Source organism: Talpa europaea, assembly GCF_964194135.1.
Source record: "Talpa europaea genome assembly, chromosome: 4".
Lineage (NCBI taxonomy): Eukaryota > Metazoa > Chordata > Mammalia > Eulipotyphla > Talpidae > Talpa > Talpa europaea.
The window spans coordinates 94,791,740-94,803,767 of NC_140070.1; the positions used below are offsets into that span (position 1 = coordinate 94,791,740).

At 37.4% G+C, this 12,028-nt stretch overlaps 1 protein-coding gene across 3 annotated transcripts in view; it reads left to right on the plus strand.

Annotated features, from left to right (window-relative positions):
- The window catches only part of PHLDB2 (pleckstrin homology like domain family B member 2), a gene marked incomplete at both ends in the record, with an annotated part of 75,964 nt that overhangs the window by 20,991 nt on the left and 42,945 nt on the right, over positions 1-12,028 (plus strand). For all 3 annotated transcript variants that reach the window (XM_084231907.1, XM_084231906.1, XM_084231905.1), the window contains 3 exons: positions 1,210-1,593; positions 7,314-7,457; positions 8,471-8,608. In XM_084231907.1, coding sequence (XP_084088033.1) covers positions 1,210-1,593; positions 7,314-7,457; positions 8,471-8,608 — 666 coding nt within the window. The remainder of the gene's footprint in view (positions 1-1,209; positions 1,594-7,313; positions 7,458-8,470; positions 8,609-12,028) is intronic.

Genomic DNA, 12,028 nt, shown 5'->3' on the forward strand with positions numbered 1-12,028 from the left:
AAACCAGGGGATTATGTTCCTATTTGACATTTTTGTTTGATACTCCTTCAACTAATAAGGAGTTAACTAGCTTCAGAATTTTGTCTTTACAAATGAACTGCAATTAGAAATTGAAAACAGCAGCCCAGTGCTACTTAATTTTTTTCTATTTTGTTTCTGATCATCAGTTTGGGAAGTGTTTTTCAATGGGAGTTTTTTGAATTCTCAGTGTGGTAGATGTAATCACGAATTTTTTTTCTTTTGTTTTTCTTTTTCACTTGGGCATTAAAATTAATGTGGGAACTGAAGATATTGAGGTTCCCCACCCCAAACAGTGCTGTCTAAGCTTATAATAAGAATTTTGGAAACTATATCACGTTGTTCACGAGAATATATTAAATTTATTTAGAGTCAAAAATCATAAATGCATCTTTTGTATGCGGATCTTGATGTCTGTAGTACTATTATAGATGATAATGCCAATATGTTGTCTTTTTAATTAACTATCATTTTTGTTTCCAGCTAGATGAAACTAAGGTTTAATGATCTTAAACTCTGAGCTACATTAATGTTTTCTATCTGGATAGTATTTGAAACATTATTTTTCATGCAACATTTTCTCTAATAATTTTAATTACTTATGTGAGAAATTGGTGGGAGAAGTTTTACATAGAAGAAGACATAAAAAAGATGAAAATCTTGAAAATCTGAAGCATTTAAAGAAAAAAATTGAAAACCCAATTACCTTTTAAGTTAAAAGATTCTTTTGTGTTTATGATAGTAGAATGGTATTTCTCTAGGAAGTAAGAGAATTTTTAGTGCAAATATTGTTTATAGTAATGAAATGACTAGTTTATGCTGAAAGTAGATAGGTGGAGAGTGGGACGGGGAATGAAGATTTTTTTTTTTAATGGAAGTGTTTGGAGAATCAATAAATAAATAAAAAAAAAGCTTTCTGCGGGCAGCTTTGCACTAGAATCAGCACTGGAATATACAAATAAAAAAACAATCAGAATTGAGTTTGCAAGAGCATCAAGCATTGTTAACCAGGGTTTTATCTAGATCCTTAAATGCATCCATCAGAAACTGTGGAAAGTCCTCACTTGCCATGTGTCTAGGGGAGGATGTGTAGGATGAAATCACCAGTGATTCCAGCCTTTTCAGTGTTTTCATCTGGAGTTATCTCCCTTCTCACAAACTCCCTAACCTTTCCCTCCTTCTGTTCTCTAGGAGAGACAGCGTCTGGAGACCATCCTCAGTCTCTGTGCTGAATACACAAGGCCTGACAGTCGCCTGTCCACTGGCACCACTGTGGCAGATGTGCAGAAAATCAACAAGAAGCTTGAGAAGCTGCAACTCTCTGATGAGGAGTCTGTGTTTGAAGAAGCCCTGGTGAGCCCTGATGTCAGATACAGGTGCCACCGGGAGAGCTCTCTCCACGATTTGGACATGTCAGCATTTGGGAGCCTGGGTCAGACCAGTGCCGGCTTCCTTTCCCCCAGGAGCATCAGAAACGATGAACTATTCAGGGACCTCACCAGAACTCCCCCACCACCTTCCTCTGCCTTTCTGAAAGCCTCCAGCGAGTCCACTTACCTAAGTATTCTACCAAAGGTAAAGATAAGAGCACAAGATCAGGATGTAGGATCTAGAACAATGCATGTGCATTTGGTCTAGAGATTAGAGACTGTAGTATGCTTCCTTTCCAAAATGTTTTCAGTAAAGCTATAATTTAAGAGGTAATTAGCTAAATAAGGTACAGCAAATAAGGTGTTTATGATAAAACAACAAATTTGAACTGTAAGAAGCATAGTGACACACAAAAATAGAAAGAAGGAAGTTTCTCTTCTCCTTGCCCCCTCCCAGTTGTACACTGAGACATAAACTGAGACATGAAGTGTCTCAGTGCCTTCCTGATGTTTTCTGTGCATAAATGGCCACATACTGCGGGTGTAGACACACATATACACTCATTTAGAGTTCTGTACATTTTTTCCTCACTAAATGTCTGAGCATCTTTGCATATTAGTATACACAGCTCTACCTCATTCTTTTCAATGGCTGGCGAGTATTCTATTGTTTGAAAATACTGTTTGTTTCCAGTTTTTCCTAATATAATCTGTATGCTGCAAATATTCTTGGGCATATTTGCACAATTGTGGTAATGTACCTATAGGGTCTCTGACTAAAAGTGAAATTGCTTGGTCAAAGAGTTTACATATTATTCATTTTAATCAGTATTTCCAAGCTACACTTTCAAAAGACTGTATTTCCTGATGGCATTTTCCACTAATAATTTCTGAGGCATCTTCTTTGTCATAATCTTACTAAGGCTCCAGATTATAAAAAATGTTCAATGGTAAGTTGATAAGTATTTTAATTTGCTTGTGTTTAAACTATGCCTAAAATTGGGCTCATATTTTTAGGCATTATTTGTAATTCTAACTCACTTACTCATGTTCAGCATTTTTAAATTTTTTTATTCATCTTGTCTTTATTGAGTTGTAAGAGATATTTGTGGTAAAGAAATTAATATTTTTATCTGGATCTTTAAATGCATCCATCAGAAACCATGGAAAGTCCTCACTTGCCAAGTGTTTGGGGGAGGATGTGTGGGATAAAATCACCAGTGATTTCAGTGGTCTTTCCTTTGACCTTATGACTTTTTTCAGTCAATATGAGCTTACGATCTATATGTAATCTTAATTATTACTTAGTCTTCCTATTGCATACTGAATTTATTTATTTATTTTTTTAAAGATTTATTTATTTATTTATTTATACAAGCACTGGGTACAGTCAGAAGCATGGGAGGGTGAGAGAATTCACCAGAGCCAGAGCGGGGAGCAGAGTAGGCAGAATTACCGAAGTACACTGTTGAGGGGAGTAGCGGGCGGCAGGAGAGGTCTGTGCACCATGTGGGACCCTCCTCCAGTGGCCGGGAGCAGCCGGGGATTGAACCTGCGCTGCAGAGGTTGCAGGCAGCTTCACAACCCAGCGCTCAACCGCTGCACCACCGTGGAGGCCCTGCATACTGAATTTAAATGTCTTCCAAATTTGAGGATTTCTTCGAGGATTTCTTTTGGTGTTACTTTATTCACACAGGTTAAGAATTTTTTCTATGAAATTCAAAAAAATATTCTCTTTTCCTAGGAAGGATTTGAAAGAGCTTAAATAGAAGACATAAATTTTATTTAGAATAAAGTGAAAACTCCAAGAATAGTAAGTAGAAGAAAAACCAGGTGCCATAGCCACAAGAATATTTTTATTTAAGGATAAATAGGATTAATTAATTTAAGTAACTCTGACCATTCAGTTCAGCACTGAGATTCTTGGCAACCATGGCCAAAGGCCCAAAAATAATAATTAAAAAAATTAAGTTAATTTTTTTGTTATAAGAGAAGAACAAGTTCTGATTCTTTAAAGAAAGACATTATCACAATGCTCAATTCTGAAGGTAGTTTATCACCTGGAGCGCTATGCAGGAAAGTCCATGTTGGTTTTTATTTTTGATTCCCTACTTGACCTATCAAGACATTTTGTCACGGAATGTTCCTGATTAGATGTCTTTATCTCCCTTATTGGGTTCTGATGTCAAGATGCTGGACTGTTCAATCCCTTCTTTCTCCTGATGACCATGTTTACCTTACAGTGTCACAAGGGAGAGGAATTCTGCGTAAGACACCTGTTTCTATTGCCAGAAAGTGACAACTGTTAATAACTAGAATCTTAAGGGAAAGAATCAAAAGTTGTTCAGACAAAGTCTTAGCAAATAAGAAGGCAGATGCAGGCTAGTCTGAAAGTACTGAGTTATCTTAATTGTTCATGTCAGTTTTAGATCCAACTCCTTGTTCTCCTCTATCCTCTTTCACTATGCGCTTGACTAGTCTTAAATATATATATATATATATATATTTGTTACCAACCATTGGGTTTCCTTAGATATCCTTGACCTCCTTTTCATCTTAAATCTTTTCATAGTTCTTTCTTCATGGAGGTCTGCCATATTTTTGTTAAAATAATGTGCTGTGTACTAACCTGTCTCCATGGATTAACTTTTGGGAGACAGGCATCCTCCTGAAGAGACCTGTGACAAGAGAACTGTTGTTGTGAAAAGAACAGATGTTTCTCATTGCTAAAATACGCTTAATGGAATAGGAGGGTCTGAAACTGGGAGCAGCGTCCATTGTTGCAAGAGGTGGAAGACTGTGGCTGTAGACAGAACTCATCAAGGGCGCCTCCAGTCACCACCCGCACCTTGGACAAGAGTGCACCTGGGGGGATGGGTCCAGGGAAAGAGGTTTTCATTTATGCATTTTTGAAGACAAAACATTACCTCTAGATAGGGGACAGAAGAATCTTTAAAAAAAAACACAAACCACATCCTGACCATTTGTTTTGGATGTTCTTTTCCTTGGAGTAATCTGCTCACTGAATTGTTTATTTCAGAGCACAGTGTTTGTTATTAATTGACCTAATGGGAAAAAATTAAATATGAAAAATACTATGCTGATTTAACTAAAAGTAGATTTTCATGAGACTTAGGAAGACTGAGATTAATCATTCTGGAACTGCCTTGACCTAAAACTTAAACTGCAGATAACCTGGGAAATAGATTTTCACCTGAAGTGAAAGCTGGGAGTAACTTACTCCTTTTTTGCTTGATGTTTTGTTAGGGATATAATTGGCAAAGAACAAACAATCTAATGTATATAGCATAATAAATTGACTCACATATATTGGGAAATAATTACCACAAGTTCAGTTAGCATTCATTACATATAGTTACCCAAAAAATGAAAATAAGAAGGAACCATTTTTTCTTTGTTATGAAAAAGTTTTCATTCTTCTCATTTTGAGTAGTTCTTCTGTCATTAGTGGAAAGTTCTTATACTTACAACTTTCTCTGGTTGCAAGAGGTTTCTAAGGAGAGATCTGCAAATAAGAAGGCAGATGCAGGTTAGTCCTAAGATAGTGAGTTATCTTAATTGTTTGTTCATGTCAGTTATAGATCCAACTCCTTGTTCTACTCTTTAGCCTCTTCTCACTACTGCACTTTTAAATATATATATATATATATACATATATATATATTTAAAAAGACAAATGCCAAGTGTCTTATCCATGCTCTGTCTCCTCTTTTTCCATGTGTGCCAAGTTACCTTAAAAATGGCATATTTGGGGATGCATATACATGAGTAATGTGTTTATTTAAACCTCACTCTCAGTGCAACCCTATCCATTACTACATAAAAAAAATCCCAGAAAGATTATAATTTTCTGTTTTTGTTACCATAAAACTAAAGCTGTTTAATGCCTACTATACCCTTGACTTTCTATTTATTTTCTTTCTTTGGATATGAATGAGATTACAGTATTTTTACCCCACTCTGTCACAAACCATTCAGAGCTTTAGATGGCTTTTGAAGATTTCACTTTGTATAACTAACTTAATCAGAAAAAAAAATTCCTAGATAGCATTTATTGCTATAAACAGCTTTTCAAGTTGTCTGTTATTAAATATGCCTATTGTGGTAAGATTTCTAGAAACTTGGATTTATAGAGATACTTATGCCACTATTACCTGTCTTTCCTATTTGCTTACAGAGTTTATAGTTTTGCAGATTGTTCGGTTTATATTTTCTCTTAATGCTTTGCTTCCACCAGTGAGATTTTTTAAACCATGTTGGAAGTTGAAACCTAATATGAAGTGTTGACCCAACAGGATGCTGGAGGCTTTCCTGCTGGGATTACTGGTCAGTGATTTTGGAATGCCATTCCCTGTCACAGGTGCTCCTCATGCCTCAATCAGTCACTTAACTATTAGAAGTTGTTTTACTAGTTAATCAGATGCTGAATTTAAGTTGACCATTAAAAATTTAAATGTCAAAGCTTGGAAAGCCTGCACTCCTTTGTCTAATTAAACTGAGTAGGTAAATTCTGAATCTTTTATTTCCTTAAGTAGCAGCAAAGTAGTGTAAAGAATAAAGAATACAAAAAAAGTATCTGACACTATGCCTATCTTGTTAAACTTATTTTCAGGATTGTTAAAAAATTTAATGAACTTGGTGGGATTCATGAAACTTTAATGGTTTCTTTGGTTAATTTGAATAATCTTTTCAGGATTGCACAGTAATCATCAATAATTTACTTAGTTGGGCTGCTATTTTCAATTTCCAATTGTGAAATTATATAATTATTGACTTACTGATCCTAAGACGTTGCTTCTTTTTCAACAAGAAATAAAAATTAAGTAACATACCCATACGAGCACCCTTTGACTTAGAAAAAGACTGGTCTCTACCAGTCCACACAATAATCTGAAATTCTTATAAGAAAAGCTTATTTTCAGTTCACTAGATTGTCTTCTTAAAATAATAGATGGTCACATTTTGATTGTGTGTATGATCTAAAATACTCCTTCTCTGGGCTTTTTTCGGAAATATGTTCAGAAGTTTACTAAAATATGCTCTTTCTCACTCATTTTGTTTCTTAATTTCTCATTTCTTGCTAAAGAACTGTGTTTTCAAGTAATAATTTTATGAATTATGGCAGTGTCCTATTTCATATCCTAAAAGCCTATTGGCCCAGTCAGTGTCTTGAACATTATGTTGAGAAAAAGGTACTGCAGGACAATAACAGTAAGTAGGCACTAACATAAAGAATAACACTTGAATTAACTTAATAGTAAGTGTGTAGTCTTAACAATTAATAAAGCCTATACTGTCCTGGTGTTCAATTTGTGAAACAATTTGATGAGATGTGGTCAGGTGCCATGTGTCCTTGTTTTTCCACCTTATGTTGGAAAGGAAATAAATAACCATGAATGCCCATTTGCAGATAACCCAAGAGTATGGTTAGAGGTTCAAAAGGTTGTTGTAGAAGATGTACTTACTTGGAGATGGGAGAGAATTTGGCACTTGTATTGAAGGGAGCAGTATACCCCAGAGACCCCTGAGCAAGATGTCAACGGTCTCATGTAGGTTCTGTCAGTGGTTCGCTGCCTAGCCAAACGTTCTCTGTAACTTAGAGATGCCTCTACAGTGTCTACAGAGCACAACTTATTCAGCTGTATAACCCCTTAGTAATTTCAACTTTAAAAAGTAATGAATTTATAAATTTATAAAGCTAACTTGATTTGATGAGCTAACTAGAAACCTAACTGCCGGGGATCTTTGGGAAAATGAAAAGTTCCAACTGAACAATCACAAGAGTGCTTTTAGAAACCAAATAGACATGGACACTGTAAGACATTGGAGCTTTGGCTTGTTTATGGATTGTGAAATTGTGCTGTGGAAGTGTGACTAGCTCTTTCCTGTGTTGATTCATTGCAGACCCCAGAGAGTGTAAGTGAAGAACAAAGGACTCGGGAGTTGGCTGCAATGGAAGAGACCCGGATAGCAATTCTGAACAACCTCAAGGAACTTGAACAAAAAATCAAAGACATAAATGACCAGATGGATGAATCTTCCAGAGAGGTATAAACCACGAGTGCTCTCTCTACATTCTCCTTTTTTGCTGAACGTATTCTTAGGGCACAGGCCTTGGAAACAGAGTCCCTAGACATGAACCTGAGCAAATATTTGCTCAGTGGGTACTGTGTGTAGGGTAAAGCCAAAGCCACTTTTCTTACATTTTTTTTCTTCTGAATTTGTTTTTAGACATCAGATGAGGTAAAAATGAAGCCATTTTTAATGTACTTGATATAAAACTGATTTCCTTTTAGTTAGTCTCTACTTTTTGACGTGCTATATAATTCATGTTAGCTAAGGTACCATGTATTTGGGAATTTGAATTCAAATACAACATTTTCTGAGCACGTTTACTATGAGTTGAGTAATACATTGGGACTATTGGGGGATTTACATATGAATCAAACATAGACCTAGCTTTCTAGAGATTTGCAAGCAGGAAGGACACCGCACAAATTATGTAACAACTAAATTTTTCATGAAAGTAGCAATTTTTATTTTACTTTCTCTCCATTGAGTGAGAAGGAGCAAATAATTCTGCATTGGATGGATCTGGTGTTTATACTCACAGATAGTGCAGACAGCCCAATAAGTGGAAAGGGACTACTCACCTGTCATCTTCCATGCAGATCCTAGAAGCCCTTCCTCCTGGCATTGCTGGGAATTCGGTGCTTGCAGGCTGGGCTGAGTATAATTTTCACCTTTCATGCTCTCAGTATAAACAAAGAAAGACCTAGCTGCTCCCAGGATGGTTCATAGAGTTGAGCCCAACTCTATGCTAATAGGCACCTCACCTTGAGAAGTGAGCAGAAAGGGGTTATAATATAACATTCAAATAATAAGATGACCAAATTCTTAAAGACTCTTCTAAGCTTTCCAGTTCTCATATAGGAGTCACATATGGATTCTATGGAATGTTCTTTTTGAAATTTATAGCCATTAAAAACACACCGTAAAAGTGGGCAGTTGAGAATTTCCCTGAAAGTGAAGTATCTCTGAGCTTTGCTTTGTTTCCTTAGTCGGATATGGAATATGCTCTTTTGGATGGAGAACAGAAATCTGAAACAACTGAACTTATGAGAGAGAAGGAGAGTTTGGATCAGCTAAAATGGAAAATAACAAAACTGGAAAAGACCATCGTTGGTGAAAAGACCAAGGTAAAAGAAAATTTCACTTGAATGCGGTTTTTATGGGCAACAGAGTGGTCCCATTTGAGGGAATTTAAATGTATGAAATTGAAAATAAAGGAGTGGAATTTTTTTTTAGAAAAATGTCTTAACCATAGTTTTGGATATGTGTGCCATGTTCCTGGATACATTGGTACTAAAGAAGAGTGTTTAGATGAGGTAAGTTGTCACAGACTAAAGAACTGTCAGGCCCAGTGGCTGTAGCTGACAGAGAAAAGCCTGTATAATTTCTCCAGCTGATATTCATGGTAGTTAATCCACTTGAGATGAGTGAATTGCTTTTTTCCATTAGTCTCTTTTTCTGATTCTACCGTTTTGTTTTGTTTTTTAAGAATTATTTTAGAATACTGAATGCCTTTACCAGTGGTGCCTTGCAGAGGCTGCCTTATTTCCTTTCATTTTTCTGTTTATTAATAAGATGAATGGGGACCATTCATCTTCGCTGTCTTGCCTTGCAATTGTGTTCAATGCAAGTGCACTGCTCTTTGAAAAATACATCCACTTTTTCAGGGATCTTCACACACTGCCCAATGAAATAGTCTGTAAAATATAGTTGACAATTTTCTTGGAAAAAATGCATATGCAATTCAGTCCCCAACCTTTATGCTAGTGCATAGCTTCTAGGGAAAATATGAAAACTTGTTTGCAGCTTTTAGAATTCAGGATGGTAATTGGCTTTTTGTTTGTTTGTTTATTTTCTTGGGGAGATATTGTGCTTATTCTCTCATATTCTTAGTTACAGCTGAACTAGGCCTCGAATAAAAAAAAAATGAAATTCCAGCATGGGGAAGAAAAAGCAAATAAACTTGTAATACATTCTTCTTTACTTACCATTTCTCTCCCTTAAGCAGTGAAAAAAAAATTTCAGTTTGAGTAAGTTAATGGTAATATGTAGAGAAGAGGCCATTTTCATCCTTCCTATTATTGTTTTGCTGGCTTGACAGGGGCTATGCATTGGAGAATGGGCAGTGGGGGCTTGAAGCGTAGACCCAGCTCATGCAGCTGTTAGGGGATTAGCTGCTTTGGAAGGTGGGATTATTGTCTGTCAGCAGAGTGTGAAAAATGGCAGAATCAGGCTTTAGGTGAGGGATTCCAGAGGAGGATGAGGGAAGTAGAAGTAGACTACTAGATGATGTTACTACATACTGCTGACAGCCAAACTCAAATAGACTCGGTACTGCTTGGCAACCTTACCATGTTTCTCCAGTAAAATTCTGCCATATTTTGACTTGGCTATTTCATATCTTCACTGTTCAGTTCTCTGGTCCACTCTCTCCCTGCTGTGTCTGAGATGGTCTTAGCACCCTGGTTCATTGAGAAATCAGAAGCGTCCTATCTTTTCACAATTGAGGAAGATTCTCTTCCCCTCAAAGACAGTCCCTTTGGATGTGCTCTGGGTGTCATTCCATCCCACTGTCTCAATTTCTTTGGTTCTCCTGTAATCCATCCCCCAATTTCTCCCTCTTTACTGAACCTGTCAACATGCCAATATTATTATTTTTAAATTATAATAACCAAACTTTTGCATTTTTTAGCCATCTCCTTAGCTCCAGCTCCCAATTTACTATTCCTTGCCTCTAGTTGGCTCAACCCCCCAGTGCTCCCTCAGACTTGCTCCTGAAAATCTAGGTGCTGCCCAGCCTGCCGGGGGCTTTTCAGTCCTCTTGTGATGAGACTCCTCAGCCGCTCTCGAGGCGGGGCCGGCCCTTCTAGGCACTGCCCACCTTGCCTCTGTGTGCCAGTCTTCCAGTTTCTCTTCTCTTATACTTCTCTCTCTCACTGTTCCATCCCAGTTCTTATTGCTTGTCCTTCTGCCTCTGTCTAACCACTTGCCGGAGTGTTTGCTTTTGCACTGAACTCTTTTCTCTTGTATCCTCACATACTTTTACAGCCATGGTTTCCAGTAACTTATCAAATGTGTCATTCATTAGCCTAAAGCCTTTTTCTGAACTTCTGGCTCATATTCTGAAACCTGTCTGACATTTCCACTCAGATACATCACAGATATTTCTAACTGAGTATTCTGTAGCCGAACTGTCGATTTTATCCTTTCTCTTGCCTGGCATACATTTCTCCTCTTCCACCCTATTGATCTTCAGCTTTCCCAGTCCAGAAAATGGCACTTTCTCTACCTGTCTGTCCAAATAGAAACTTGGAAGTTGTCTTGACACTTCTTTCTGCATCATTCCCAGGTCCAATTAATTACGAAAATATTTCTCACTTCACGTTTCTGTATCTCCACTAACAGCATTCTCTTCTAAATCATCAAAATCTCTTCTTTAGCATCGTTTCCATTTACTTCCCTTCAGTCTATTCTCTTCACAACAGCCAGAGTGATATTTTTAAATAAATATATTAGATCATATTGCTCTGGTTGGAGTTCCATGGACTTTTAATAAATCTAAATTCCTCTCTGTGGTCTGTCACCTGCCTGTGTGTCACCCTCATCATTCTACTCCACTCGCATGGTGACCTTTATCCGTGACCTTTATGATCCTAGGTATATGACCTTTAAAGATCCATCCCTCTCTGAGGGCTCCCCTGCAGATATCTCCCCTTCCTGGAAACCCCTTCCCCATAGCTGAGCCTTGTTGGTTATATCTATCAGGGCTTATGTCCAGTGCTAGTTTTTCAGAAAAACTCTTCCAGGCCTTCTAATTCAGATTATGTTTTCCCTGTTGTTCTTTTCACTATCATGTTTTTAAATCTGCATTTGTTTTGGACTTATTAGATATTTACTTCCCTCTCTAGCCTGTGAAATAGAGGAAGGCACTGTTGTCCACTCTTTATCCATCTTAGAGTAGCTGCCAGAACACTGCCCAGTATGCTTTGGGAATGTTGTCCTTGGACCTCCTACTACTAGGCAGGTCCAGGCTGGGCTTTCACAGACATGCTGAGCCAGACACCTGCCCAAGAACTCCGTGCTGCCAAGTTTCAGGACAGCTGGGACAACCTGCTAGTGGGCTTGTAATCACGCTGCCAGTCGAGCCAGAGTGTAAGACAGAAGGAGGAAGTGACCTTTGCCCCTTTGGATCTCGTTTCCTTTTCCACACACCTGTTGCTGCTGTCAGATATTAACTATGGAATGAGAAAGCCAAAACCTAAAAAGATATCCTTGTTGGGCAAACCCAATTCAGATGTGAATACACATCCTGTAAGCCTAGATTTTGGGAGACAAGGCCTGGAGTCATAGGAAGAACTTTTAATAAGACCTGAGGCTCAAATTGTGGCATGAAATTACTGACATCATTTCCTTGGTCTGGCTCTTTAGTGCTATTTCTTTCACCTGATTTGGGAACTATTATGAATTTTGTGTAAATTAATATATATTGCAGATGATTGCTTGCTATTCATTATATATTATCATATAAAATATACTCCATAGACCTA